Source organism: Aspergillus mulundensis, assembly GCF_003369625.1.
Source record: "Aspergillus mulundensis strain DSM 5745 chromosome Unknown scaffold_8, whole genome shotgun sequence".
Taxonomy (NCBI): domain Eukaryota; kingdom Fungi; phylum Ascomycota; class Eurotiomycetes; order Eurotiales; family Aspergillaceae; genus Aspergillus; species Aspergillus mulundensis.
In genome coordinates, this window is record NW_020797896.1 from 521,168 (window position 1) to 547,312 (window position 26,145).

The 26,145-nt window shown below is 37.2% G+C and overlaps 6 protein-coding genes across 6 annotated transcripts; 3 read left to right on the plus strand and 3 right to left on the minus strand.

Annotated features, from left to right (window-relative positions):
• Window positions 1-976: 976 nt before the first annotated feature.
• On the minus strand, window positions 977-2,017 carry DSM5745_07580 (DUF2985 domain-containing protein; the record flags this gene model as incomplete). The annotated part of the gene is made up of 1 exon (XM_026749596.1): window positions 977-2,017. The coding sequence occupies one exon, from the start codon at window positions 2,015-2,017 to the stop codon at window positions 977-979; it is 1,041 nt and encodes a 346-aa protein (XP_026601628.1).
• A 424-nt stretch (window positions 2,018-2,441) lies between these two features.
• Window positions 2,442-3,194, minus strand: DSM5745_07581 (uncharacterized protein; the record flags this gene model as incomplete). The annotated part of the gene is made up of 1 exon (XM_026749597.1): window positions 2,442-3,194. The coding sequence occupies one exon, from the start codon at window positions 3,192-3,194 to the stop codon at window positions 2,442-2,444; it is 753 nt and encodes a 250-aa protein (XP_026601629.1).
• Window positions 3,195-4,133: 939 nt separating this feature from the next.
• DSM5745_07582 (uncharacterized protein) lies at window positions 4,134-5,864 on the plus strand (the record flags this gene model as incomplete). Its single annotated transcript, XM_026749598.1, has 1 exon — window positions 4,134-5,864. One exon carries the CDS (start codon window positions 4,134-4,136, stop codon window positions 5,862-5,864), a length of 1,731 nt encoding a protein of 576 aa, XP_026601630.1.
• A 2,667-nt stretch (window positions 5,865-8,531) lies between these two features.
• DSM5745_07583 (uncharacterized protein) lies at window positions 8,532-9,074 on the minus strand (the record flags this gene model as incomplete). Its single annotated transcript, XM_026749599.1, has 1 exon — window positions 8,532-9,074. One exon carries the CDS (start codon window positions 9,072-9,074, stop codon window positions 8,532-8,534), a length of 543 nt encoding a protein of 180 aa, XP_026601631.1.
• Window positions 9,075-10,436: 1,362 nt separating this feature from the next.
• On the plus strand, window positions 10,437-11,003 carry DSM5745_07584 (uncharacterized protein; the record flags this gene model as incomplete). The annotated part of the gene is made up of 1 exon (XM_026749600.1): window positions 10,437-11,003. The coding sequence occupies one exon, from the start codon at window positions 10,437-10,439 to the stop codon at window positions 11,001-11,003; it is 567 nt and encodes a 188-aa protein (XP_026601632.1).
• A 1,686-nt stretch (window positions 11,004-12,689) lies between these two features.
• Window positions 12,690-13,890, plus strand: DSM5745_07585 (uncharacterized protein; the record flags this gene model as incomplete). Its single annotated transcript, XM_026749601.1, has 2 exons — window positions 12,690-13,057; window positions 13,119-13,890. The coding sequence occupies 2 exons, from the start codon at window positions 12,690-12,692 to the stop codon at window positions 13,888-13,890; spliced, it is 1,140 nt and encodes a 379-aa protein (XP_026601633.1).
• Window positions 13,891-26,145: the final 12,255 nt, after the last annotated feature.

Genomic DNA, 26,145 nt, shown 5'->3' on the forward strand with positions numbered 1-26,145 from the left:
AACAAGGAAACGGAGCTCGGAAACGGGGCTCAGGGAGTACCCGAGCCGTCCGGAGAAGTGGGGAATCTGTATTCCCAGCCTATCTAGTATCTACATACTTGCACCTAGATCCAGCGCATTTCCAGGAAGCCCTGAAGCTCTCGTGGAGACCTCCTCCTCGAACTGCAGCTGCCAGCGAGTAAGGGCCGGCCTGCTGACTCCGCTGGTCTTGACGATAAGACCCCCTTCAAGGGCTTGGCAATTAGGTAGCCTCCAAGTGCCCAGGTAGACTTTCGGGGCTTGACTGGATTGATCATACTCTCTGCGAGTTAAGAACTAGGCTACTTGTGGAAGCTACGGGCGTGTTCCAAGGTTCCAAGGTTACCGGGGTCCCTGACCAGCTGGGTTGGCACAGGCCTCTATGCCGCACAGCGTACAGCTAACGCGGGTAGTGATTGCCTGGAGACAAGCGTTTAGTGCTGGCTAGGGCCCATGGTTGCTTCTACGTCATGAACCTACGGCTGGCCACTGTAGCACAGGAAACGTCTGCGGTCTATATTCCAGACTGTTATAGTTCTCTCTTGACGGAGGAAGCAAAAGTACCCTCTCTTTATCACGGGGCCATACGCTCGTAGACCAGGGCAAAAGGCTTACCTACCTAGCATACTCCGTCGCGCCGCATTGCACAATATGTGAATCATCAGGTATATTGCTTTGAGAATTGACTTTGTCAGATGCGATATCTATGGTATTATCTCGCTTTGTATTATTGCCCGCGTGGTGTATTCTCTGCATAAGTAACCTCGATACTGAGTGCATGCCTACAAAAAGTGTTGGGAGAGCTACTCGTATTGAAGAATCGGCGATTCATCCCATACTCGTCGTGTACTCATCGCACCACCAGGAGCGGATAGAATTCCTACATGATGCCGAAGCTCACAAGAAGAAAAGTCCAATATTTAAAACATCATCTCTAAAACGTTAACACCCTTGACGCTCAAACCAAGCCCCTATTCATCAGCTCATCACGCTCCCTCCCCCCGGTCTCCATCTCCATCTCCATCTCCTCCAGCATCGCCCCCTCAACCCTCTTAACCTTCCTCCCCTCCCACCACGACATCCCCCCCGCCAAAAGCGAGCTGAAGCATCCCAACCCAATAAAAAGCCCAACGCCAAAACTCGGCCGATCGTGCCGATCATACGCCCACATGAAGCTCGCCATGCCCACCTGGAACACGCTATTCAGGAGCATGTTCACCACAACGAAATCCATCTTCCACGGGGCTGTCGGCGGCGCTACCTTCCCTGTTAGGGTCTTGCGAGGAGCTACATCAGTAGAAGCCCCCCCGTGCAGCCCTAGGTTGTCTCCAGAGCCGTCGCGGCGGAACCAGCTCCCATTCCGCACCGCCAACTTCCCAATCGCCATTCGCGCCGCCCCGCCCTTCCCAAACCGCCACCGCAGCAACCAGTACATGTCGCGGAGCCGCCACGGCGCGAGGCCCCACGCCGTAAGGCAGAACAGAGCGTTGAGGATCTGCGAGTCGACTTCGATCCAGATGTCTTTGCGCTCGTTGGGCATTGGGCCCACGTCTAAAAGGAGGAAAAAGAGCATTGCGCCCCAGGCGATGACGCTAGCGCCGTAGATGGTTATCAGGAGGCCTGCGGGCGTGCGGAGGAATCGCCATGTTGCGAGGAGGGCCTTTTTGCTTGCGCCCTGTGGATGCGCGACTGGTGGGGTTGGAGACGAGCTGGAGCGCATGAGAAGCCCCTCGGCCTGATCTTCTGGGGGCTCGGGATCAACTGTGCCTATGCCTGTGCCGTCAGGACCTAAAGTGTTGGTGGTGACCCGACGCATGTAGTGCCCGTTCGCATCGAAGTCCACCTCATGGGGCGATTTCAGATCCGTCAGGTTCGGACCGTGTGCGATGGCCGTTCCGGTCGCCTGCCACATCCCGCCGGCGATGTTGAAATCGAGCACCCTCGTTGCGGTTGAGAGGGAGGCGGAGCGTAGTGTCCGCCCTGCTTTTGCGGGAGGCATTGGCGTCCATGGTTGTCTGTCGCTGTTGCCTGAATGTCTTTGCACATTGGCTGTCATTTCCGTAGTCGAGGCTGGGGGCTGATTAAGGTGGTAGCCAAGGTGAAGCTGTTGAGAAAATGTGACAGTGTTCTCTTGCACGCAGGAATCCCGCAAAGTACTGAATCTTAGAATTGAGGCAGCCGTGGGAGAAAAAGGATTTATCGGCCTTTACTTATGGTTCGAGCTCAACTTAGAAAGAGATACGAGTACGAGCCCTTCGCAGGTGGCAAGATACGGTATATTCCCCACCTTTTGGTTGTCCTCTTGACGAATTTTGAGCACTTCAAAAGCAATCTCGTTGGCGTTTTTATCTTTTATGGTAGACCGCTGTTCCTGGGAGTAGACTCGTGGAATGGCTGTCTCATGCGACATAGAAACCTCATTCTCACGGACGTGGACAATTCCCCAGCGTTTCCTCGTCAATTGTAAAGTTGATGACATTATTTTCCATATTCTGAATCGCGATCATGTGTTTGCTGCCGGACTTTGCGGTGTTGTATTTTTTGGACAGTGTGGGCCTGAACTCTGCCGCAAGAGGCATGATATACCTGTTCTTAAAGCGGACCCATTTCATGTCTTCTGCCAGGTCGACTTCTGCAAGCGCATGCCCATGCGCTTGCCTTATAGTGGACAACGAAAGCTGCGCGTCTTGTCCGACTGACTCATGCACTTGGGGTGTGCCTGTTGAGGCAGAGGGAAAGGTGGGATTCCAGACAATGATATATCCGTATCTTCCGGGTTTCACTTGGTACTGCGACTCTGCTCCTCTGGCCCGGAAATGGATCGTTGATCCATCGGACGAATACCCAATCTCCCATATCTGATATGATACTCCTAGCCTGTGTGTGTATAGGTGCTGACCGGTAATCAAATCCCATTCTTCGACCATAGTAGCCTCTTGAACTCCATCGCTGCTTCTGTTCCCGCCGCTGGAGGGGGCTGTGCTCTGCCCGACGGATAGCACCAGCCTTGTTCCGTCATGGTTGAGCGCGAATGGCGCGTGCGGTATGTACCCGAACCCTCTTTCCACACATTGAATAGGTTTCCCAGTGTCTATCCGCCACACTTCCAACCAGCTTTCGTCAATAGCCTGCGTCGTTATTTGTTGTGGTGGTGCAGGTGGGGGGGGCAACGACATAAAACTTCTCTGTAGGTTGCTTGTGTATTTCGGAGGCTGGTGCGAAAGCAGTTCCGTTGCCAGAAAAGGCTTTCCAACCCCAGCCTGGGATCCCACGCGTTTTGACCTTTTTAATGGCCTGCCGCGTTTTTGGATTCCATAACAGGATCTCGTCCTTCAGGCCAAAGGGTGTCGTTGCGGCCCTGGATCCGTCAAGTCGATTTCCATAGGTACGGATATGGTATGGTAATGGGAGATAACCCTTTGACCATCTTAACCCACCGACGCCTACTAAAAGAGGTCGCCAATCTGCAGTATCTCACGTAGTACCTTCTACAGGTCATTCTAAGTCCTTGCAAAAGCCACCCACTCTCCATGTTAAACCCAAGAATGGCAACGTCCACATCCTTGGAATGGCACGTGACCAGCGCTGCCCTAGTATAGGTGAGGTTCATGAGTTCGATCGAAGCAAGGGCAAGCTCACCTATGACCGCATCTGTCAGTTACGTAGTAGATGAGACCAGAGACAAATTTTGGTCACTGGCAGTGGTCTTAAAAACCTATCGTAGGATGGAAAACGTTGCGCGGTCCTCGTACCTCCAGGGTTAGGCCTCAGAGAACCCGAGTTAGGGCTTCCAACCCGCGCCGATCTTCATGGTAGGCAAAAGAAAGCATTCGCAAGACCTTGAGATTTCGGAGGACAATTTACCTGTGGCACAAATGGAGTACGGAACATTGGGGAACTATAAGCGATAGGCCCTGGGCGCTTAAGGACAATCACGCTGTCTCACTTTCAACACCAGCTGAGGCTAGCCCAGTGCTCGTATGACTCGCCCAGCCACTCACATTGACAGCAAAGCAGCTGGAGGCGAGCGCTCGAGCCCGCTACCCCGGGATTAACTGATTACCTCCCCCCCTCCCTCCGCCTCCACCCCATCTCCTCAATCCAAATCCATCACAATGTCCACCCCGACCACTTCACCCCTCCCCACCGCAAACCCAGCCGCAACGCGCGCCGAAATCCGCACCATCCTAACAACCAACAACGTCGGCCCCTCGCGCGCCCTCCAAGCCTCCCTAAACGAGTTCCGGGGGTGGCCCCCCTCCTCCGTGTCATCCCTCTTCACGAACTTCCCGCCCCTCCCAGACCGGCGCCTCTACCCCCTCGGCCCAGAATGCCGGTACCCGCCGCCCGGACGCCGGCGCTGGACCGAACTCGCTGCGAAAGTCGCGACTCTCGCGATCGTGGACACGGTCGCGCTCGCCACGGCGCCGATTACGCTTGCGACGATGGATGCGGCGGCGCGCGCGAACGCAGCGGGGCAGTTGCGCGATGTGCATGTTGAGATGCTTGCGACGTCGCTGTTTGTTGCGCCGTCGTTGGGACTCATGGAGGAGGCGGGGCGGAGAGGACTGGCGCTGTGCGTGAATAGATCAGGCCAGTTTCAGATCATGGGCTCGGGGTACGCGGCGATCTCGCATGTCTGGGCGGAGACGATGGGGCTGCAGTTCAACGACGAGAAGATCGAGCAGGATGAGCGTGGCTTACTGCGGAGCCACTTCAACAAGATCATGGGGGTTGTTGGGCGCGCCGGGTACGAGTGGGTGTGGTTTGATCTGCTGGCGATTCCGAAGAAGGGGCATGGCCAGCGTCAAGACAAGATGACGGAGATCAAGACGCTGATTATCAACAGTCTGCACGGCGTGTATAGCAATGCGGACGCGGTGATTGTGCTCGATTCGTTCCCGCTGCTTCTCCCCTCGTCGGATCCGCTGTTGACCGCGGCGGTCCTGGTCTGTGGGTTGTGGCTCACCCGCGTCTGGACGTACCAAGAGATCAAGCTCGCGCGGAAAGCACTCATCATAACAGCGACCGCCGTCGTGCCGTTCAGCGATATCCTCAGCACGCTGGAGACGCTCGCGAACGGCGATAGAGACAACCGCTACTATCAGCTTTACCGTACCTTCGCGCGCCTCCAACCCGTCTACGGGCTGGGCATAAATCTCGCGGACATCGCGCTGTCCTGCTCGAACCGCAGTACGGGGAACGACGTCGACTATGCGCGCGGGTTTTACGCCCTGCTTGGATTGAAGTGGGAGAGCGGATGGAGCTACGAGGACGGCATACGGCATATTTACGAGGCGCGGCCGCAGGAGGCCGCGATGATTGCGTCGATGCATGGGCCTCGAGGCTTGCCGAGGCCGCTTACGTGGGCGCCGCGGTACCTCGCGCATTTGCAGGGAGAGGCGTTCAAGCCTTATCTTATGAAGTGTCAGTCTGGGGGTTTGGTGGGGGAGTGGCATGCGGCTTCTGTGCGGGAGGTGGTGCGCGTTTGTGCGTATGAGCAGCCTGGGAAAGATGATAGGTTGGCGTTTCAGCTTCTGGTTGCGAATGAGAGGGGCGACACCGCGCAGGTTGCGGTTGTTACGTGGACTGATCGCTGGACTGCGAGTTTGAAGGAGTGGACGGGGCTGATCCCTGGAGGCAAGGCGAGGCTGCTCTGCGCGAAGGAGATGGTGGTTGGCGAGCACTTTCCGACCGTGCTTCTTGCGGTTCTGGAAGGTGATATGAAACCCAATCCCGATGATGTCGTGAGGCCGGGGGTTGACTCTATGGGGTATGTTCTTGCCAGCGGCGTTGTGGTATCTGGCAATCTGCTCTGCGCCGCTCAAAGCTGGCTGCTGAAGTGACGCATCCAAGTCCAGGCTCAAAGGCTTTGATGCGTCACTTAAATATCTGCATGGAAGCTTACCAAGGCTTTCTGGAACCTTTGACGTTTGTGGACCTTGGTATGCCTTCCTCTTGTAAAGCACACCTAGACGCGTAGGGCATGGCCTGGCACCAATATCAACACCTATACAATGGAGTTTGAATGTCTTAAGGCTTCCAAGGTTCAGGCAAGCATCGAACTATTTCGGACTGGTTCCTATCCCTTACCCATCCGCCGCCCCCGCCAACAAAATAGCCGGCAGCATAGCGGATCAAGCTGGCCGGAGGGCTACGCAGAAAGATTTATATGTATCCAATGCTGCCGCCAGTGAGCTCCGTCCTATTCCCGCTGTCAGTTATCTCCTCCAACATGTCAACAAGGCAACGGATTTGAATACTATGTATAACCATAGCGCAGACGAGTCTTGTGTCGTGCGTCAGCCAATCAGACCGAGCAGTCCCGGGCACTGGACGGTCGCGGGAAGAGCTCTCCCTCAGACTGGTCCCGCACTTGACTGTTAGTGTCCCCATTCCCATCAACTCCATAATCTTGATCCACCACCACCAGCTCCATCGTCGAGGAATGCGGCTCCGTGTTTCCTTCGCCCATCGCGCCCCTCTGTTTTTGAGGCGTGCCGCCAATCGTGCGCTGCGCAAGGCCTGGGCTTCCGTGGTGATGGTGTTGTGAACCCTCAACACCCCTTTCAGCTCTTGAGGAGCACCGCAGTCTCCGAGGTAAGATCTTCCTGCCATGGCGTCGGAACAAGGGTGTCAGCGACGGCAGGCTGATAACAATGGTGCTGAGCCAGATTTCCAAAGATGAGATAAGGGCAGCGCGCGCGAGCCCGATAGATACATCCGGGGGCGAGACCGGATGGATGGTTACGTGTAAACGGAAAGTGATGACGGCGACGACGCTGACAAGGTGAAGTGTAGTTAGTGATCGTTCTTAATGGGGGACGGCATTCAGTAAATGGGTGCATACGTGAGCCCCATAAGAAACATCCCGGCAATGAATATCTTCTTATACCGGGGGATCTTCAGCTTCCACAGCACAGGGACCGGGAGCACCGCGATTCCGGCGTCAAGAGCAATGTTGAACACGATGGTGAATATAATGGGGCCCCCATGGATTGCTTTCCGACAGCTACCGTTGAGGAAATGGGTCCCCGTCTGGGAGAAGGGATAGCATTTCACAATGAAAAGAGTCAGTGTAAAGACAAAGTACATGATGACCATGGCGCAGCCGACGTAGATCATGATTCGGAAGCGTCGTGTTGAACCAAAAAGCGTCAGATATAGGACAAGCATGGAGAGTTTGCATCCAGTGCTCGCAACGAGCCAGAAGACGGTGTCCGTGAGGAGATACTGAACAGTCATTAATTATGGTCAATGATTGAGGAACGTATGTCAGTAGGAACCACTCACCTTCCAGTACACCCCAACCTCATACTCCGTCAAGGTCGCCGCTGGCTTTCCTAGACCATTGCAGATTGCCCACACTTGGACAATGGACTTTCCGACGCATCCAAGCTGGACAAGCCATCTTCAGCGCCTTGGACCATGCGGAATGCAAACTGCAGTCGGCGTTGCGACGTACATATGTAAGAAGAGCGAAATAACCAGGCAACTTCAAGCCTTTCCGTTCGGAATAGTCCGTCCAAAAGCGCAGGGCGACCACGAGCGTGGTCACGAAACCAAAGACAACAATCCATATCAATAGCTTGATCCCTCTAGCGCTTGTCGACATGTCGTGGATGATAGTTCGGCGGGTGATAGATGGAAAACGGCGGTGGATCTGGCTTTTCATAACTGATCTCCAGCTCCGGCTTACTCATACCTAGGTATGAACAAACTGGAGCGAATAGCCAGTAGCGATTGCCATCCGACCACGGCTTCTCGTGCCTAGCAAGGTTAGTGCTGGCGACCAAATGGGAATGGAGTATGTATGAGAGGCGTGCATTGGATGGCCTAACTGTCGGCCCATGAGTATAATCTCCGCTCCGGCGCTCCGGCCGAGACTCAGATCCAGTATCACTATCCAGATGGCCTGGCCTGTTTTGAACGCGGAAAATCGATGCTCGCGCCTAGAAGACATCCCTGGATGTTTATAGAGTTTATTCCCAGCATCGGCGTACGCTTGGTCGGGAATAACAATCAACTCACACTGAAATTGATAATATGACATACTTGTAAACCAGCGCCGAGGAGAAAGATCGAGTGACGGGCGAGCGCGATGTCAGGGTCAAGTGTGGAAGACGCCCTATGGTAAGGCGTCTTCGCTCCAGCTCGCCAGCGTCAGCCTTGCAAAGTCTGGGCAAGCGCCACCAACGCCCGCCCAACGGTCCAGTATTTCTCCGGTGAAGCTTCTTTCGTTGTGTATTGGCATGCGTAGGCAGGGTCTGGACCGTCTGGTTGCAGTAGGGTTACAGATACAGAGTACGTGCTTCAAGTTGCTTACACCCAATCACCACGGATGGATTCACTCAAGTGCGGTTACACGACCAGCACATCATCTATTCCACTTGACAATGTCATTCATCAGCTTGTCCCGCCGGTAAGGACCTAGACCGTAGGCCGCCTTATCTCCCCTGGAGCCTCAAGCCCAATACAACGGCATCCCCACGTTGAAACAAAACTGCCGGTGATCAGCCGTAATAAGAACCAACAACAAGCGGATACTGCTTCTCGTCCGGATACTGCGTCAAGATCGATGCCCTCGCTTCCTCCACCTGGTTCTGGTTGGTTAAGAGACCCTTCTCCGAGAACAGGGTGAGTTGATCATCGACCCAAAACCGACATCCCTGTCCAAGCTCGTTGAATTCGAAAAGATGCCGCTTCTCGCTTTCAAGTAGTTCCACAAAATGCTTTACTGTCAACCCATCGCGCACATCAAGACGCACGATCTTTGTGGAATCTGGCGAGAATTTGTAGGTGAGTTGGCTGACGACGAGGTTTCCTTTCGAGCCACCGCTAGTTATGGTACTGGGCACGGTATACGAGGGCGTCATGTCGACCTGGATGGATTCTGTTGAGCTGACGGTCATGTAAAAGGTCCAGTGATTGCCGCCTGATTCGAGGCGGGCATGGGCGACAGCGGAAATATGTAGCACGGGGAGTTCAAGGATCTCCGGCTTTTTGCTAGCGGGGACGAACTGGATGGGTTGGAAAATGGGCGCGGTGAAATTCATCCTGATACAGATGCTGATGGTTACGAGCACCATACGTGCTGGATTTCAGCTGAACTCCGTATCTCGCCTGCAAGGAGGGTTAATGGCCGCCCGGCATGAGCTGTAATGTTTCTCCGGCGGGGTGCATATGGTGCATATCTCGTATTGATACTTTGTGTGTGTCTTGTGCAACACACAATGCCTGCATAAATAGACAAAGCCGACCACGCTAAGCTCCGTTGCAATCCTTCTGAGACAGGCTGTTTTCGAGCAGAACCCTGGCGGTGGCTATGGTAGGTTTGAATGTCAATTCAATGGCAAATGCTTCGACATCATCTTACCTACCAGTAGCTCTCTTCCAGAACAGGATGCTTGACCCGTTGATCCTTAAAATTACCACAGGGCAGTCCGATCGTAGACCCGACCACTAGGAACCTACGCTTTTTTGAAGCATTATTCGACGGTGTCGTGCGGCTGGTACATAAGCCAACATGAAGGCATTCTACGATGCTGTGTCAATGATTCAAAAAAGTCAAGTTATGTAGTGAAGCTGTCGTGATGGACTTAAAACCAGTGCTTTCGGGGCTATTTATTCAGCGATACTCCATAAATAGAAACCGTCTGTGCCCAATAAGGCCACTCCAATTCTATTCAGAGTGTTGTTTACAGTTTACAGTGATTGAACGCAGCGGGTCCCGTCAGACTGGGCGAGTTAGGGCTTCCGCGGTCTGTCTCCACCCGTCCACCTACCACTGCCTTACCTAACAAAGCAACCACTTGATACCCTTCATCCGCCTTTGTTATACGCAGACAAGAAGCCCGAATAATGAGATTTGTAAAGAAGGTAGTTCTTCAGACTCTGGCGGAGAGCTCTGATGAAACGGTGTGGCTTTTCTTTTCATTGTTCATCAGAGACATTGTGGCCGTTGGATAAAGGAACTTTGTCCACTCAACCACAACAACAAAAGGCAGACTCCAAGGAATAGCTAAACTATGCTCACAAAGAGCGACTGGTCGCAGGGCTGGAGAGCTTGAGATAAATATGCCGGAAATCCCCCAGCTCAGATCTTCAAGTCTTCAAGCACTCCTCGGTTCAACGAACTCCCAAAGGTCGATTTGCCCTGCACATACATCATCTGTCAGAGTGGAAAGCAACTGCCCTCGTCTCGTATCTTAGCACGCCCTTTCCTTTGTGCTACACACAACCTAGCTTGGACCCGTCTCTGCCAAATCCTTCCCTTGTCGTCTCATCCTGCTCCATCTCGCCCGTCCCCCCATTCAGCTCCCTGCAGTGCAACTTCATTAGCTGAACTAGCTACTCGTCTGCTTACCCGCCGTCGTAACTCTCCCTCTGTACATCCTCCGCATCGAATTCGAACCGAGATGGGGTTTTCAATCTCCGAGACCCTCAACTTAAACGAACTCACCTTTTCTCACCGAGACCTTGCCATTATTGGCGACTACGCGGGCTGCATCTGGAAATGTATCAAGATTGCGATGAGAAAGCGTCCAAATACACGAGAAACTGCGCAGATGTGTCGACTCGTGCACGTTGATCTCTTTTGGGACAAGCTTTCCGACGAGCTGAAGAATGACCCAATGAATGTACCATGTGGGAGAGTGTCGGTTTTTCTACGAAACTGTCTTCGCGATATCGCAACCGTCAACCCCGAGGGACCATGGATTACCTTCGAGATGGCGGTATTTGTAATTGCCGTTTACACGATTCGGAACAAGGTATTCCATCGCGCCTTTGCTTCCGAAGACCCATACGAAAACCAGCGAATTACCCGCGGAGATATTCAGAGATTCAAGTGGACGACCTGGGTCTCTCCGGCTCATCAGACTACTGTGGAAGATATGATGAAAATGTACTCCAATGGACTGATTTGGAGGATGTCCAAGGATGAGAATCTGGCGAGGAAAGTGAGGGAAGGCCGCGGAAACTGATCAATGATTTCTCAGTCTGCCATCCGCGTGATTGGATGTTGGCCTGGTCAGCATGATGAGGAAGTACTGCGATGCGAAGAACTGAATAAATAGATGCCGCTCATAGGGCTTGGATCGGGAGCTGGAATCAACGGGATACGGATTTAGGGATACTGGCGAGCGCGGAGAACTGTCGGCATCTTGAAATCTTGAAGTTCTTGTTTTCAAGCTTTGATCAAGCTTTTGCAGTTAGGAAGATAGGTCTCATGTAGCATTTCATAGCGGATTATAGATGGCACTTTTCTCATTCTCACTTTTGCTACCTTGATTCCTTCAACCTTCATCCACTTTGGCATAACCTTATTCCTTCTTCTCTTTTCGTGTAAGATATCGGGCAAGGGAAATGTAATCATGACTAGGGCAACATCTGCCAACAGATTATTCCACTCTTTCTTTAGCTGCTACTTGTAGTATTCCATTCCAATCTGAGGAGAAACATGACCAGGCATAAGCCATGGGCTGCGGATGCTGCTTTTTGAATGGGCATGCGAGCATTGAAGCCTGGGAAAAGCTACATTGGCATCTGAGCAGCGAGAATTGTTACCAATCTTCGGAGTGCCGAAAATGGCTACTATTGATCTTTATTGTACCAGTGTAAAAAATCAATTGCACTAGGTATTGTTGAACAAGCAAGACAGCTCAGTAACTATTGCTTGGCGGATATGGTAATGACCAGTGCGACCAGATAGGGCGCGGTCAGTTCAGTCGATGGTACAGAAGCGCCAGAGTTATGCGAGGCAAGTCCTCCTTGTGTGAAAATAGATGCGATCAAAATCTTATTCTTGACAGACAAGTACTGAGCTAGTGAGGAAAGTGTTATCGATAGATCGGAGGTGGATATGATCGACGACTTAGGGCTTCTGCCGCATGATTCGCCATGTGACCTTAGGTACGGGAAATCAATGGTCTTGCTATTTATGCCAGTTCAGTCCGTGGAAAGATAAAGATAGAAACCAGCATACTTTCGGGGCTTGGACATTCAGTTCCGATGAAACGAGATGCTACTACTACTACTATTAATGAGAGACATTGTGGCTATGGTACAGAAAGGGCTTTGTGCAGCACCATGACGGGCAGGTTCAAAGGCAAGCTTGCGTGCACTCAAAGGGCTGGCTTAGCCATCCTCACCAAAAGCGGAAGCTCTCAGAGCGAGAAAGCCTGAGGAATTCATTAGCTTGAGGGAATATTCAGTATATGATGAAACAAACGTTCTGGAGCTCTGCAAGACCACCTAAAGCGTCCTGAGGGTAGATCCGACGGCCAAAGGGTGCACTGCTGTCATTGTTACTCAGAGACATTCTACGTTAAGCAACAAAAAGTCTTTACGCCCCCAACAAACTCTATACAGAGTGCTTAAAGGCACAATGAATACAGCGTCAAAGAGCTTTGCAAGCCCAAGCTCAGGTATAGCTGGAGGTCCAAGATAAATATCGCGGGAATCCCCCAGGCCATCGGTCATGTCCATCATCTTCTCCCATTCTCATCTTCAATCAGACGCCTCCTAGTTCCTTCGCGCTCATTTCGTCTCCTCTGTTTACTACTGTTTCTCTCCATCAATTTGTTTGAAAACCTCAATCGCTCCGACCTCTTCCCAAGTTCCAGACGAAACCACCCAGCATTCCACCTACAACCACAAATCTAGGGATTATGGCACCGGGTTTTGGAGGTTCGACGAGCGTCTATGGGTTTGATACCCAGGCAGAAGCTTCATTACCAGAAAGCAATTTCTCATCGTCCCAGTCAGACTCCGATTCATCTCAGGATAGCCAGTCATCGTCCCAGTCAGACTCCGATTCATCTCAGGATAGCCAGTCATCGTCCCAATCAGACTCCGATTCATCTCATGATAGCCAGTCATCGTCGCAATCAGACTCCGATTCATCGCAGGATAGTCAGTCATCGTCGCAATCAGACTCCGATTCATCGCAGGATAGTCAGTCACCTTCCGCATCCTCGGCGTCCGAGTCTTCGCAGGATGAACAGTCATCGCCCACATCTTCTGGATACTTTTCGATGTACTTCTCCTCCCATTGTCCTCCTTTCCTGGAGTTTTACATACTAACATTTGAATCACAGAGACCAGGATCCCGAACACACTCTTGCTAGACAGCAAAGTTACTCAGATCTACAGAGAATGGTTGATGAAAGCATCGGGGCGACCGAGCCCCTTGCTACCGCCGCTGCCGACGCTGAAGCAAAACTGCGAAAGGCAGTAGCCGATGTCAAAGATTGCCGTCTACCCTTCTTCGAAGCGCAGTTCATCGTTGAAAAGCTCGACACTCTCGAAAAGGTGACGAAGGAACGTGATCACGCCCATCAACTCGCCTTGATAGGGGACTATGTTGCGTCCATCTGGAACGCCGTGTGGCCAGTTATCAAACACAAGGTTAAAGATAGCTCGGTGGAGAATGTATGCCTCTACTGGAAGGAACTGAAAGCCGAAGAAGAAAACGGAGATCCATCAGATCGGTCCATGGAGCAGACCCTCGAAGAGTCGTTGTCGTTTATCTTGGAAAACGGCGGGCCAGCCCTTGAGTTGGATACTGTGAAACGGGCGATTGAACTCTACGCCGAACGGAATACCATGTTTCATGGTGAGCGAGCAGTCGATGCTAGTGGACCGGATACTGCTGAAATGGAGGAACTATGGTCTTTGGAAGAGCGGCAGGTGCTAAAACGGATTATCGACTTGAAGCCCGATGCGGCAAAATGGTGCAGTACCGTCCATCGCCGAGTTAGGCAAGCTGAAGGGGGCCCTGGGGCAGGATTTCGACAAGCAGGCAGGAAGATGGTGAAGAAAGCCATAGAAGTGGCAAGGATGTTGGCAGCCAAGGTGACAGTGAGATAAAATGGATTGAGGCCCAGGATTGCACTGTTCCCACCTAGCATTTCCATGCCCGAAGCCCGTTGTCTTTCTGACGTTGATTATGTATCTTCGCATGTGACGATAGACTTGATTAGATTTTGCTCTTGCTTGTGTGCTCTTAGATAGAATGCGTGAATCTTTTATAATACTTCACGAATGCCTCATTCCTTGAAGTTTAGCTATTGTTTGTGATCCAAGCAATTGAAGCAAACCAGCTAATTGCATTATACACAGCCTTTCCTTGGAGTAAGAGTGATTGATTTCTTCTACGATCGTAATACCTAATAGTCTGGTCCTGCCTATCCCGTACCATAGTCCTGGGCGACCTACATACTTTAGGATCTACGACTTGTAATAGAGATTGTCCGTCTTTGTATGTAAGTTCTACCTCCAGCGCGTTCATTATTCATTCTATCTGCCCTTTACCTGGCACATGATGAATATACATATTAAACATCCACGTCTGAGGACGCCGACGGCGGCGAAGACGAGGACAAGGATGAGGCGATGAATCCATGCAAACCCCAACAAGCAAGCAAAGACAACGTCGAGAATTTCCACAACATATCCGGATTCTGACAGCAGTTGTCAAGAGGACAACAATCCACCCCTTATTCACCACAATGTAATTCTCGGCTTATAACGCCCAGCCCGCTACTGTATCAGCAGCGGCTCTCTGACTGGCGCGAATGTTCTCGTCATGCTGATGTTCATGCGGGCCATCACGGTCCCGATATTCCTCGCTTTGTAGAGCACTCTGTCATTGAACTATTGTGAAAGTACTTCCGACAAGAGGAAAGTGGGGCCGATGCGGCGCAGATGCCTTCTATATTGCGGCGCAGGTCCTCCCTGGCTTAGTTGACACTTGACAGGCAGGGGTCTGGGATTTAGCCTCCAAGCAGTGGTTCGGGTTTGGTTGGAAGGGACATTTTCAACCCCACTGGGCGTGCGCTTAGGTATCTCGCCAGCCTCCAAATTCCCACCAAATACCTCGCTGATCGCACTCTCTGATCTCTCCGGCCTCTCACCTCTCACTTTCTCTTCTTCTCTAACGCCATAAAGGCTTCACCCAAACCAGGGTCAGAAAGCGAGCTCGGATACGAAAATCAACAACACTGGGGAGAAAATGGAAGCGGGCCAAGAATACTTGAAGCGAAGCAGTGCGCTCTCCTTCCCTTACTCTAACATACCATCCCGCCGTTGGCTGGTTCGGGAATATGGTGGAGTTAGCGTAGTCTTATTATATCCATGTGATTTATAATAGTATTATAATAATATAATAAGTAACTATAATATTATAGTATTCTTTAAAATTTATATATATAATTAATATAGGAAAATGCTAATAAAATATAATTAAACATGGGTTAAAAGTTTATGTACAATTTCCTCCAACGCGGGAACATAAAAACTTTATAAAAATTTTAACCACCCCTATTTTAATAACTATAAGGTTTTTTAAAACTAAAATAAGTAAAAATTAAAGGCTAAATATAAAGCTTTTACTTAAATTTTATATTATAATTTTATATATATTTTTAAAAAAAATTACCTAGTAAAGTCGCGACTAAGCTTTATATTTTTTAAATTATAATATATAATATAAAAAAACACTAAATAATTAATTAAAGTATTAAATTAAGGCCTTAAAGGGGTAAATTAATATATATTAGTTAATTAATTATTTAATATATATATTAACTTATATAAAAAATTTTAAATTTAAATTAAAAAGCCCTTGCCGCAGGGGTGCCTAAAATTTTTTTAATTTTAATTATAAAGCGCGTTTTTAAAAAATATTATATTAAAAAGTAAAAAGCTAAAAAAAATATTTTTAAGTAAAAATATTATAAAAAAAATAATTAATTTTTTAAAGTTATAATAAAAATATAAGGCCTAGCATACTTAATAATTTTTAAATAAATATTTAATTTAATAAAAGGCCTTTTATAAAGTTAAATTTATTTTTTAATATTAAAAAAGGCTTTAAAAAATTTAGTAAATTTAATATATTATAAAAAGCTTATATTATAAATAATATAGGCTTTAATCTAGCATAGTAATTAATTAAAATTAATAATTATAAAAAAAAACCTAAGGCTAAAAAATAAAAATACTTTATAAATAATTATATTTAGGTACTTAAAAATAGCCTTATTAAAAACTACACGCCTTAAACCATATTTTAATAAAATAATATAAAAATTTATATTATTTTAGTAACATAAAAATAATTTAAATCTTATAATATTTAAATAGTTAACTAGCCTTTATACTTACCTAATTTAAACCTTATAAAACATGTTTAAAATATATTAAAAAAATAACTTTTAAAGCTTTATTTTTTTTAAGGCAGGAAGGGCTAAGACTAACTAAAATAACTTTTATAAAATTATTTAAAAGGCATGGTGGTTTATATTTTAAAAGTTAATTAACTACTTAATTAACTTTATATCACGCAGGATTAAAGCGGTATATTAAGTAAAAAAATAATATATAAAGTATTAAATTCCACTTTATTTAAATATATTTAAAGGTTTTAATTCGTGATAATTATTAAATAATTTAATTTAAAGTACGCGGGTTAAACTATATATATTAGGTATATACAGACTTTTAACCCATTAGTTTACCTGCTAAAAATATATTATATATTATTTTAATTTAAAAATTTATTATAAATTATATTTTTAGTAATATATTAGCTAAGTGCAAGCTATATTTTTATATTTTTTATTTATTTTTAGCAAGAATATATAAATATACAGCTAAATATGCTTTTTAAGGGGGTGGTAATAAATTATAATAAATATATAATAGGATTTTTAATATATACTTTTTTAATTATAAATTTAGCTTATAAATATAAATCTTTTATTATTTTATTTTATTAAAAGGCTAGTTTGCCGGCTGCATCCTATTTATTTTATGTAAAAAAATAACCTAGGTAAAGAATATTAGCTTTAATAACTATTAAAAAAGGGAAAGAAATAAAGCTATAAATTAAAAAAAATAATATCCACCCTTAAAATACTTATAAAATAATAAAAGTTATTATAAAAAAAAGTTAAACTTAGTTACCGGGGCTAATATTTATATAATTAAAGGTATTATTACTTATAACCCTTTTTTAGTTTTAATTATTTTTTTGTTATTCTTATTTTTTAGCTTATTATTTTTATTATTTTTAAAATATTTTACTTTTACCCCGGCGTCGCGAGCGTAAGGTGTAAATAATATTAATTATTAAATATATAAAATTATTTAACTTTCTAGCTTATTTTACCTAGTAATAATAAACCCATAAGTATAAGTACTTATAAAAGTAAGTTTTATTATTATAGGAAGGTATATTTTAAGGTAATTTAAATTATATATATATATTTTTATATATAACTTTTAATTTATAAATAAACTAGGTAAAGTGCTAGTATAGTTATAGTAATATTAAATAATACTTATAAAAATTTATTATATTAAGTATTTTTTATATACCTTTATTTTTATAAAGGTTTTTAATATAAGTTAAACTAGGATAATACATAATTTAATTATATATATAATAGTTAAGGTATTAAATTATATATAATAATATAAAGTATTTTATAACTATTACTTTTACTAATATAAAATATATAAAATAAATAGTTTATAAAAGTTAAACTAGATTATCTAGTATAATAAATTTATTTAAAAAAATATAATATATTATTCTTGGGATTAGCTAGCTAAAAAAAATATTAATATTAAATATTAATATTAATAAAGGCTTTTATAAAGCTAAATAAATATAAAAAAATATATTAACCTTATTATTTTATTTTTTAAAATTATACTTTATTATAAAATTTTAATTACTAGTATTTAAAAAAAATCTGGGTTATTTAAGGGGCCAGTAGCTTTATAATTAATAATAGCTAAAAAAAACTTAAAAGTAGTATTAAATAATATAGTATTAAACTAGCAAAAAAAGGTAGTAATTAATAAAAAAATTTATGCTTTAGGTAAAAATAATGCTAGTATTACCTTTTTAATTAAAAAAGTTTCTTTAAGTTTAATTAGTAATAATATTTTTTTAAGCTTAACTAGTGGTAGTGTCTCTTTAATAACACTAGGTGGTTATTTAGGGGAAAATATTAATATATTATAAGTTAAAGGCATGGTTGCTATTATTTAAAAAAAGAAAAATAGATTATTATAAAAAAAGTATTTTAATAAATATAGGTGGTTATTTTTAAAAAACAAAGCTGGAGGCAGATGTGTTAAAATAAAAAAAAATAGGTAAATTATAAAAACTAAAGGTAAATAAAAAATACTATAGTATTTTAATTTAAGGTAGCTAAATTTTTATTACTAAATATAAGTTTCCTAGATTTACTATAAGTAAATTTTATAATTATAAACTAGCTTTTTATTATAAATAAATATATTATAAAAGTTAGAATTAATAAATAAACGCAGATATTATGTTTAGTCTGGAGGTATTTAATTTATATAGGTATATAGCTTAAAATAATAAGTATTTATTAACCTAATGCTAATCCTGTTTTAATATTATATAATATTATTAAACACTAATAATTAAAGCAAGCTTAAGGAAATTATCACGCAGATATATTATAATATAAAAAAATATTAGTAATAGTAGTAGCAGCATAATTTATAATAATAAAAAAAAATAAAAAATATATTGTAGTATTTCTTAATTATTAGTTTTAATATTTTTTTTAAAAGGGTAATTAAAAAATATTTTATTATTAGGGGTAGGATATCTTTCCGCTTTTATTTTTTATTAAGCTGTTTACTAAATAGTAGCTTTTTAAAATAACTTTTATTTAAATTAATATATTTTTTATTTATTACTAGGTAATTTTAAAAGTTTAGTTACTAATATTATATAAATTATTATATAGCTTTATTTTTATAGCTAAATATATATAAATATTTAAATAATAATTAGTTTATATATAGGATGGGACAGTAGTAATACTAAAAACTTATATTTAATAAAAAACTAATTATACTTTAAAAACTTATTATAGTTATTAAGATTTTATAATTAGTATTATATTTAAAAAAAATAAAAGTAAAAAAGGCTTTAAAAAATAATTAACTAGCTTTTACTTTACTTAAGGGGTATTACTAATAAAATTAAGGTAGAAAATAGTAAGTTACTTCGCGCGTGTTTTTATTTTTATTAATTTAATATAATTTTAGCTAGGTTAATTAAACTATAATAATAATAAAAATAACTTGGGGTACTTATAAGCATTTACTTTAATATTTATAACTTTTAATTATAACATGTATTATAATAATAAAAAAATATATTAATAAAATTAAAGCTTTTTTTATTAGTTAAAGTAAGCCCTTTCCTAATAATAATATTTAATTTAATATTATAATAAAACTAAATAAAATAAAGTTATTAAAATTAATATATAAAAGTATTTTAGCGGGCTATAAACTTTTTTTTATATTAAAAGGTATAAAAATATTTAATTTTAGGTATTTATAGTAAAAAAAAATAATTATAGCTAGATTTACCTTTTTATTAATAAGGCTATTTATTTTTATTTATAAAATCTTAGACTTATTTTTTATATTTTTTAGGATTTTAGTTTTCGCGGGTATTTTATTCTTACTACTTTTTTTTATAAATAATATATTTAATATAGTGGAAGTAACTTTACGCTATTTATATAACTAAAAGTAGTATAAAAACTTAAATTTACTTTTAAATTATTAAAAGCGGCTTAAAAATTTAGCTTTATGTTTATAGTATTAATATTTTAATAATATTTAAAACATAGTATTTAAATAATTATTACGTAAGGGATTTTATAGTTATTAAAAAAAAAGTTAGTTATTTTTAAGTTATTTTTAAAAATAGTAAAATATTAAAAACTAGGTACCTTTATTAGCTTTTTTTTAGCAGCAGTAATAGCAGTAATATTTACCTTTTTTTAGTAATAATAATAATAATAATAAAATTTACCTTTTTTTCAAATTATTACTACTAATTATAAATTAGCCCTACCTTAAGTTAATATTTATAGGCGCTTTAGGCAGCTATTTTAATTAATTTTAATAGTGTAAGGGCGCCCTAGCACCCAGATGTTCTTTATTAATAATAATAAAGCTTGGCAAAGTATCTTTGATTAATAAGAATAAAGTATTTAAAACCTTAATAAATTTAACTAAAAGAATTGCTTAAAAAACTAAATATATTATAGCCTTTAGCTTTTTTATATAGGCCTTGCCCGGAGGCCTAAGGCCTTTAAGTAATTTTTTAAATTATTTTTATTTAAAAAGTAAGTAGTATTTAAATATTTTTATATCCGCGCCTTTTATAATTACTTTTTAATTATTAAGGTAATTTAATATAAGGCGCGCCTTTAATTTACTACCTAAATAATATTTAAAACCTAAGGTCCTTAAGCTAAGGTCCCTGGTTAAAGCTAATATTATATTAAATTTAATATTATATTAAATTTAATACTATATAAAGTCTTATATAATAATTTATAATAATAAGGTTTACTAAATTAAATAAGTGCCTAAAATATCCTGCACGGGTAATATTAATATTTTATAATAGTATAACCTAGGTACCTTAGGTATTACTTAATAATATAACCTAAATTAATATTAGCCCTAATAATTTTTTTTTTTAAAAAAAAATAAATTATTCGCGATTTAACGCTAGCTATTTTAAAAAAATAATAAATAAGTAATTTATAATATTAACTTATTATTATATTATAATATAATAGTGTTTTTTATTATTATTATTCTTGTTATTTATTATTCTTAGTTTAAAATATTAAATAATATTTTAATACTTTGTTTAAAATACCTTACTACCTATTTACTTTTAAAAAGGCGCCTAATTATAAAATAGCTTTTTTATTAGTTTAACCTAAGTTTAGTTTTTTTAAAACTTTAAATTTTAAATTATTTTTATATAGCTAGATTATATAACTTTATTTTAGCTTTTATTTACCTTTTTACCTTATTTTTTATTTTAATTATACTTAAGTAAAATTATTTTTTTAATATAATACTATATTTTATTAATATTAAAAAAGCATGGCTAGTAGCTTTTTTTTAAAAAAATTAAAAAAATAAGGTTTAAATAAAACCTTAAAAGGCCCTTACTTTTAAAAATTATTTTTTTTAGCTACTTGCCTAGTTACTCCCCCCTTAATAAGTACTTTAAATAATTTTAGATTAAGCTTTTAAGGCTTTTTTTTAAGTAATAATAAATAGCTAACTATAAATAACGCCCTTTTATTTTACTAATTTTAAAAATAATTTCTTTTTTAGCTTATATTTATATATAAGGCTTTATTTTAATAATAAATATTTTTTTACCTATAATAGCCTATTTAAAGGTATTTTAGTAATAGTATATTAATATTAAAGTATATTAACTTAGGATTTATTAAAATAATTAGTAATTTATTTTATTACTATTTTTTATCCCCGCCAGGCTGCTATTAATTAACTTATAAATAATATATATAATTATTACAGGCTTTTTAAGCCTAATAATATATTTTTAAGTCCTTTTTTTATTTATTAAGTGTTTTAAATAAAAATATTTTAAATAATAATAATAATAATAATAATAATACTAGCACTACCGCGCCCTTTATAATTACCCTTTTTTTTATTTTTTTTACTTTAACTTTTTTTGCTTTTATTATAGCTAGCCCCGCCCTTTTAATAAAAGTAAGTTTTTTTTATTTTTTTTTAAATAGCTTTTAATATAAATAGCTAATAACTTTTAAATATACCTTAAATATGCCAAGGCAATTTTTTATAATAGTAAAAAAATAAAAAATAAAAATAGTTAATGGATTCTTGCTGCTAGTGGTAAACTAAAGGTATTTTTTAAAAAAAAACCTTTATAGGCCTTATTATAATTATATTTTTTAGGGTCCAGGGTTAGCATATGTTTAATATTATAGTAATAATAATAAGTATAAGCCTATTTTTATTTATATATATAGTAATATTAATATTTTATAATGCTTGCCTGTTAATAAAAGCTTAAAAAAATATATAAGCATGTAAAAAATATTTAATAAATATATAAAAAATATTACCAAGGCTTTTCATAAAATGCTGGTAAAAGTTTAGTTTATAAATAACTTATATTATATTATTTTTATGCTTATTAACAAGCTTTGCTTATTTGCTAGTAAGTTTTTAGCCTTTTTTAATAAAGGGTATTAAAAAATATATAATAAAAATATATTTAATATAACTAATTTTATTATTATAATAATCCTAGATTTTACTTTTTAAGAGCTTTATATCTTTATTCGTGCCTTTTTTAGGGTTTTATATTTATTTATGCCTTTAATATATAGCTAGCTATTTAGGTTAGCAGCCTAGTACTACTTTAATATTTTATTTATTTTTTATTTTTAAAAAAACACTCTTTTCCCTTTTTAATATACTTTTATAAATATAACTTGTAAATTTTAGTAATTTAAAGCCGTTTAAATTATAATTTATTAAACCTTAAAACTATATAAAATATAAAAAAAAAGGTAACTATTTTTACCTAGGTTTTTAATATATAAGTTTAATATTATTTTTAGGGCCACAGGTAGTTTAAATTTTATTAAAAGGTGTTTTATTTATAATAGTAGTTTATTAAACCTTTAAACCTTTTAAAATATAAAAAAAATAACTATTTTGCTAGTCCTTTAGCTTTGGTAATATAAAAACCTAATAAGTAAAAAATTATTATTACTTTTTTTTAAACTAGGGGTATTTTAGCATTATTTTAGCTAGTTTATAATAATTTTTTAAAGCCTTTTATACATGCTTAAAATTTTTAAGTAGCTTTTATAAGTTTTTATAACTAGGCTAGCCTTTTTATTTAATTAAAAACTAGTTTAATTTATAAGCATGTTATTTAGTAAAAATAGCTTTAATTTTTTTTATTCTTGCTTTTTATTAATAAGTTTTATATTAAGTATTTTTTTATTTTTTTTTAAATTTAGGTTGCTTGGTATAAGGCCTTAGTAAAAATATATAAAATATTAAATAAATTTTTAATTAAGTATAATAACTAGTAAGCTAGAGCTAATATACCTACTTTTTAATAAGTTTAATAATTTTAAAAAAATTATTAAACTTTTAGTTAAGCTTTTTACTTAGCTAAATTATTTTAATATTATATAATAATAGTAAAATATTATTCCTAACCTTAAATTTAATAGGGGTATGCTTTTTATTATAATAAAAGGCTTACTTTTTTAGGTTTTATTTATATAATTTTATAATTTATCCTGTAACTTTTATAATTAATAAAGTTTATTTTTTAATAAGAAATATAATATTTTTTTTATAATTTTTTAATAAAAAAATAATAGGTTTCTAGCCACGCAAGGCTATTTAAAATATATACCTAGTTATATTATACTTTAAATTATTATAGGTAAATAATATAGCTAGTAAAAATATAACCTAGTTATTTTATTAAAAGTTATAATAAATATATAAATATATTTTAAGTATTTAATTTTATTATTTAGTTTAACTATTTAATTATAAATAATATGTAATGCTAAGGCGTTTTTTAATTTATAATATTTAATAAAATAATTACTAATAACCTAAGGTAAATAATAAGCCTTAATTAATAACTAGGCTTTTAAGCACCCCTGTATTATATATTATTTTTTTAATAAACTTATTAACTAGCTTTTTAATATTAACCCTTTAAATAATAGGGATATATTTTACTTTTTTATTAAAATAATTTATTATTATTAATATTATATTATACACGCGGCCTTTATACTTTAATAAAGGTAGGTTAATAATAAAGTTTATAAAAAAATTTTTTTATAATATATTTAAAATTAGTAAAAAATAAGCTAGCCTTGGGCTAGTTATTATAAAGCTTTAAACCTTTAATATAAAAAACACTTTTTAATATATTTTTATACTTTTTTATTAAGATCTTTTTACTAAAACTTATACTTAAGTAGCTTAATAATATACTTATAATTAAAGTAGCCTGTATAAAAATTATTATAATATATTTTTATAATTTTATACTATAATATAAATACAAAAGGGATATAAATAGCCTTTTAATAAAAAAAAATTATTTTTTATATACTAGTGCTTTAAATAAAAGCCCTACCTTATTTTAATTAAAATTATTTTTTTTAGTTACTATTAAATATAACTAGCGTGAGTATTTTTATATTAGGCTTTAAATAGCTTTTATTAAAAAGGTTTTATATTTAGTTTAGCAGGTTTTTTTTATAAGCTATTTTTATAGCTTATAACCTAAGATATATTAGCCCCGGGAGCTAATACTTTTTTTAACCTTTTTTTAAAAAAGTAACTAGGCCCTCTAGCGCCTGTTTAATATTAATTTAATTAAAAAATAATTTTAACTTTTTTTATAAAGTTAAAAGTAAACTAACTTAGTGCTTTTTATTTCCTACTTAATAATTTAAGTACCTTAATAATATATTTACTAAATTAAACCTTCCTGGCCTATACTTAATTTTAAAGTTATAAATTATTAATAATTTTACTTAATAAGCTTACCTTTAATTTAAAATCTTTATTTTAAAAAAGTACTATAAGTTATTATAATTATATTAAATATATATAAAATATATAAAGCCCTTTAAATAGTAATATTATTTTTTAAAAAATTTAATAATTATAAGTAATTTTTAATTATAAACCTTGTATTTTAGCTTTAATTTATAAAATTATTAAAAGTAAAAAATAATAAGCTATTACTAGTTTTATTTTTTTTACTAGGTATTTTTTTTAATTTAACTACGTAATAATACTAGTTATAGTAAAACTTAATATATTTATAATAATAAATTTTTTTTTAAGTTAAAATATTATAATACCAAAGGCTAGGTAAAAGTAAATTTAACCCTTTTAAAAGCTTTTTATATATTATCTAGCTATAAAAAGGGGCTATTTTTATATTTTTTAATTATACCTTTTAAAAGCTATATTATAAGGCAAGTTACTTTAATATATTTTTTAATAAATTATTTAAAGTAATTTATAAACCTTAAAAAAACTTATAATTTATAATATAATATTAATACTAGCTAATTAATAATTATTTAATTTTACACTAGGTTAATAAATATTCCGCCCTGGTTAATAATAAAGCTAAAAAACTTTACCTTTTTTAATAAAAACTATACTTTAATAGCTTTGCATATAAATTATGCTTTTATAAGTATTTTAGGACTTTTTAAACATGCTAAATATACTTTTTTTTAGTTTTTAAAAAAATTAAAATATTATTTAAATAAATTATATAAAAATTATTAAAAACCCTGCTTATTACTATATTAATATAAAACTAAAATATTATAAGTATATTAGTAAAACTAAATAATATAATTATATATTTATAGTGATTATACTAGGTTTAAAACACTATTTTTTATTTATTTTTTTACTTAATATAAATATGGTAATACGCGTTATAAAGGTTAAGTTTAGTAAAGTATTATATATTTATTAATTAATTTATAAGTTTATTAATATAAGGTAATAAATAATAATTCTTTTAGGTTATTGCGTTTAAACCTTAATAATTAATATATAAATATAAAAATTTATTTACTTTTTAGGTAAAAAAAACAAGCACTTTTACTAAACTTTAAAATAGTTATATTTAACCTTTTACTAGTATCTTATTAAGATACTTTTTTAAAGTTAATAATTTATAATAAAAAAGGTTATAAATAGGCCCCCAAGAAGGTATTTTACCTTTTTTTAAAAGGATTTTATAATATACTTTTTTACTTAAAAATTAAGATACTTCTTTTTTAAAAAAACCTAACTTTATTTAGTATATTAGGAAGGCAGGACCATAACTAGTATATTTTTAGTTTTTTTTTTTTAATTTATATAAAATTAAGAGTATAAAACCCTTTTTTATTGTTTTAATAAATTTTTTTACTAGTTTAATTTAAAAGCGTGGGGTATAATACCACTAACATTATTAATTAATAGTTAAAAAAATATTTAAATTTACTTTAATTATTTAAGGCTATTTAAGCATGGCTTGGTACTTATTATAAATAAGATTAATAATATAAAATATTATATTAAATATCTTTATTTTATTAATAAAATTATAAATTTATATTTTAGCCTTAAATTAGCTATAGCATAAAATAGTTTTTTTATTAGTATATTAAACTAGTTATA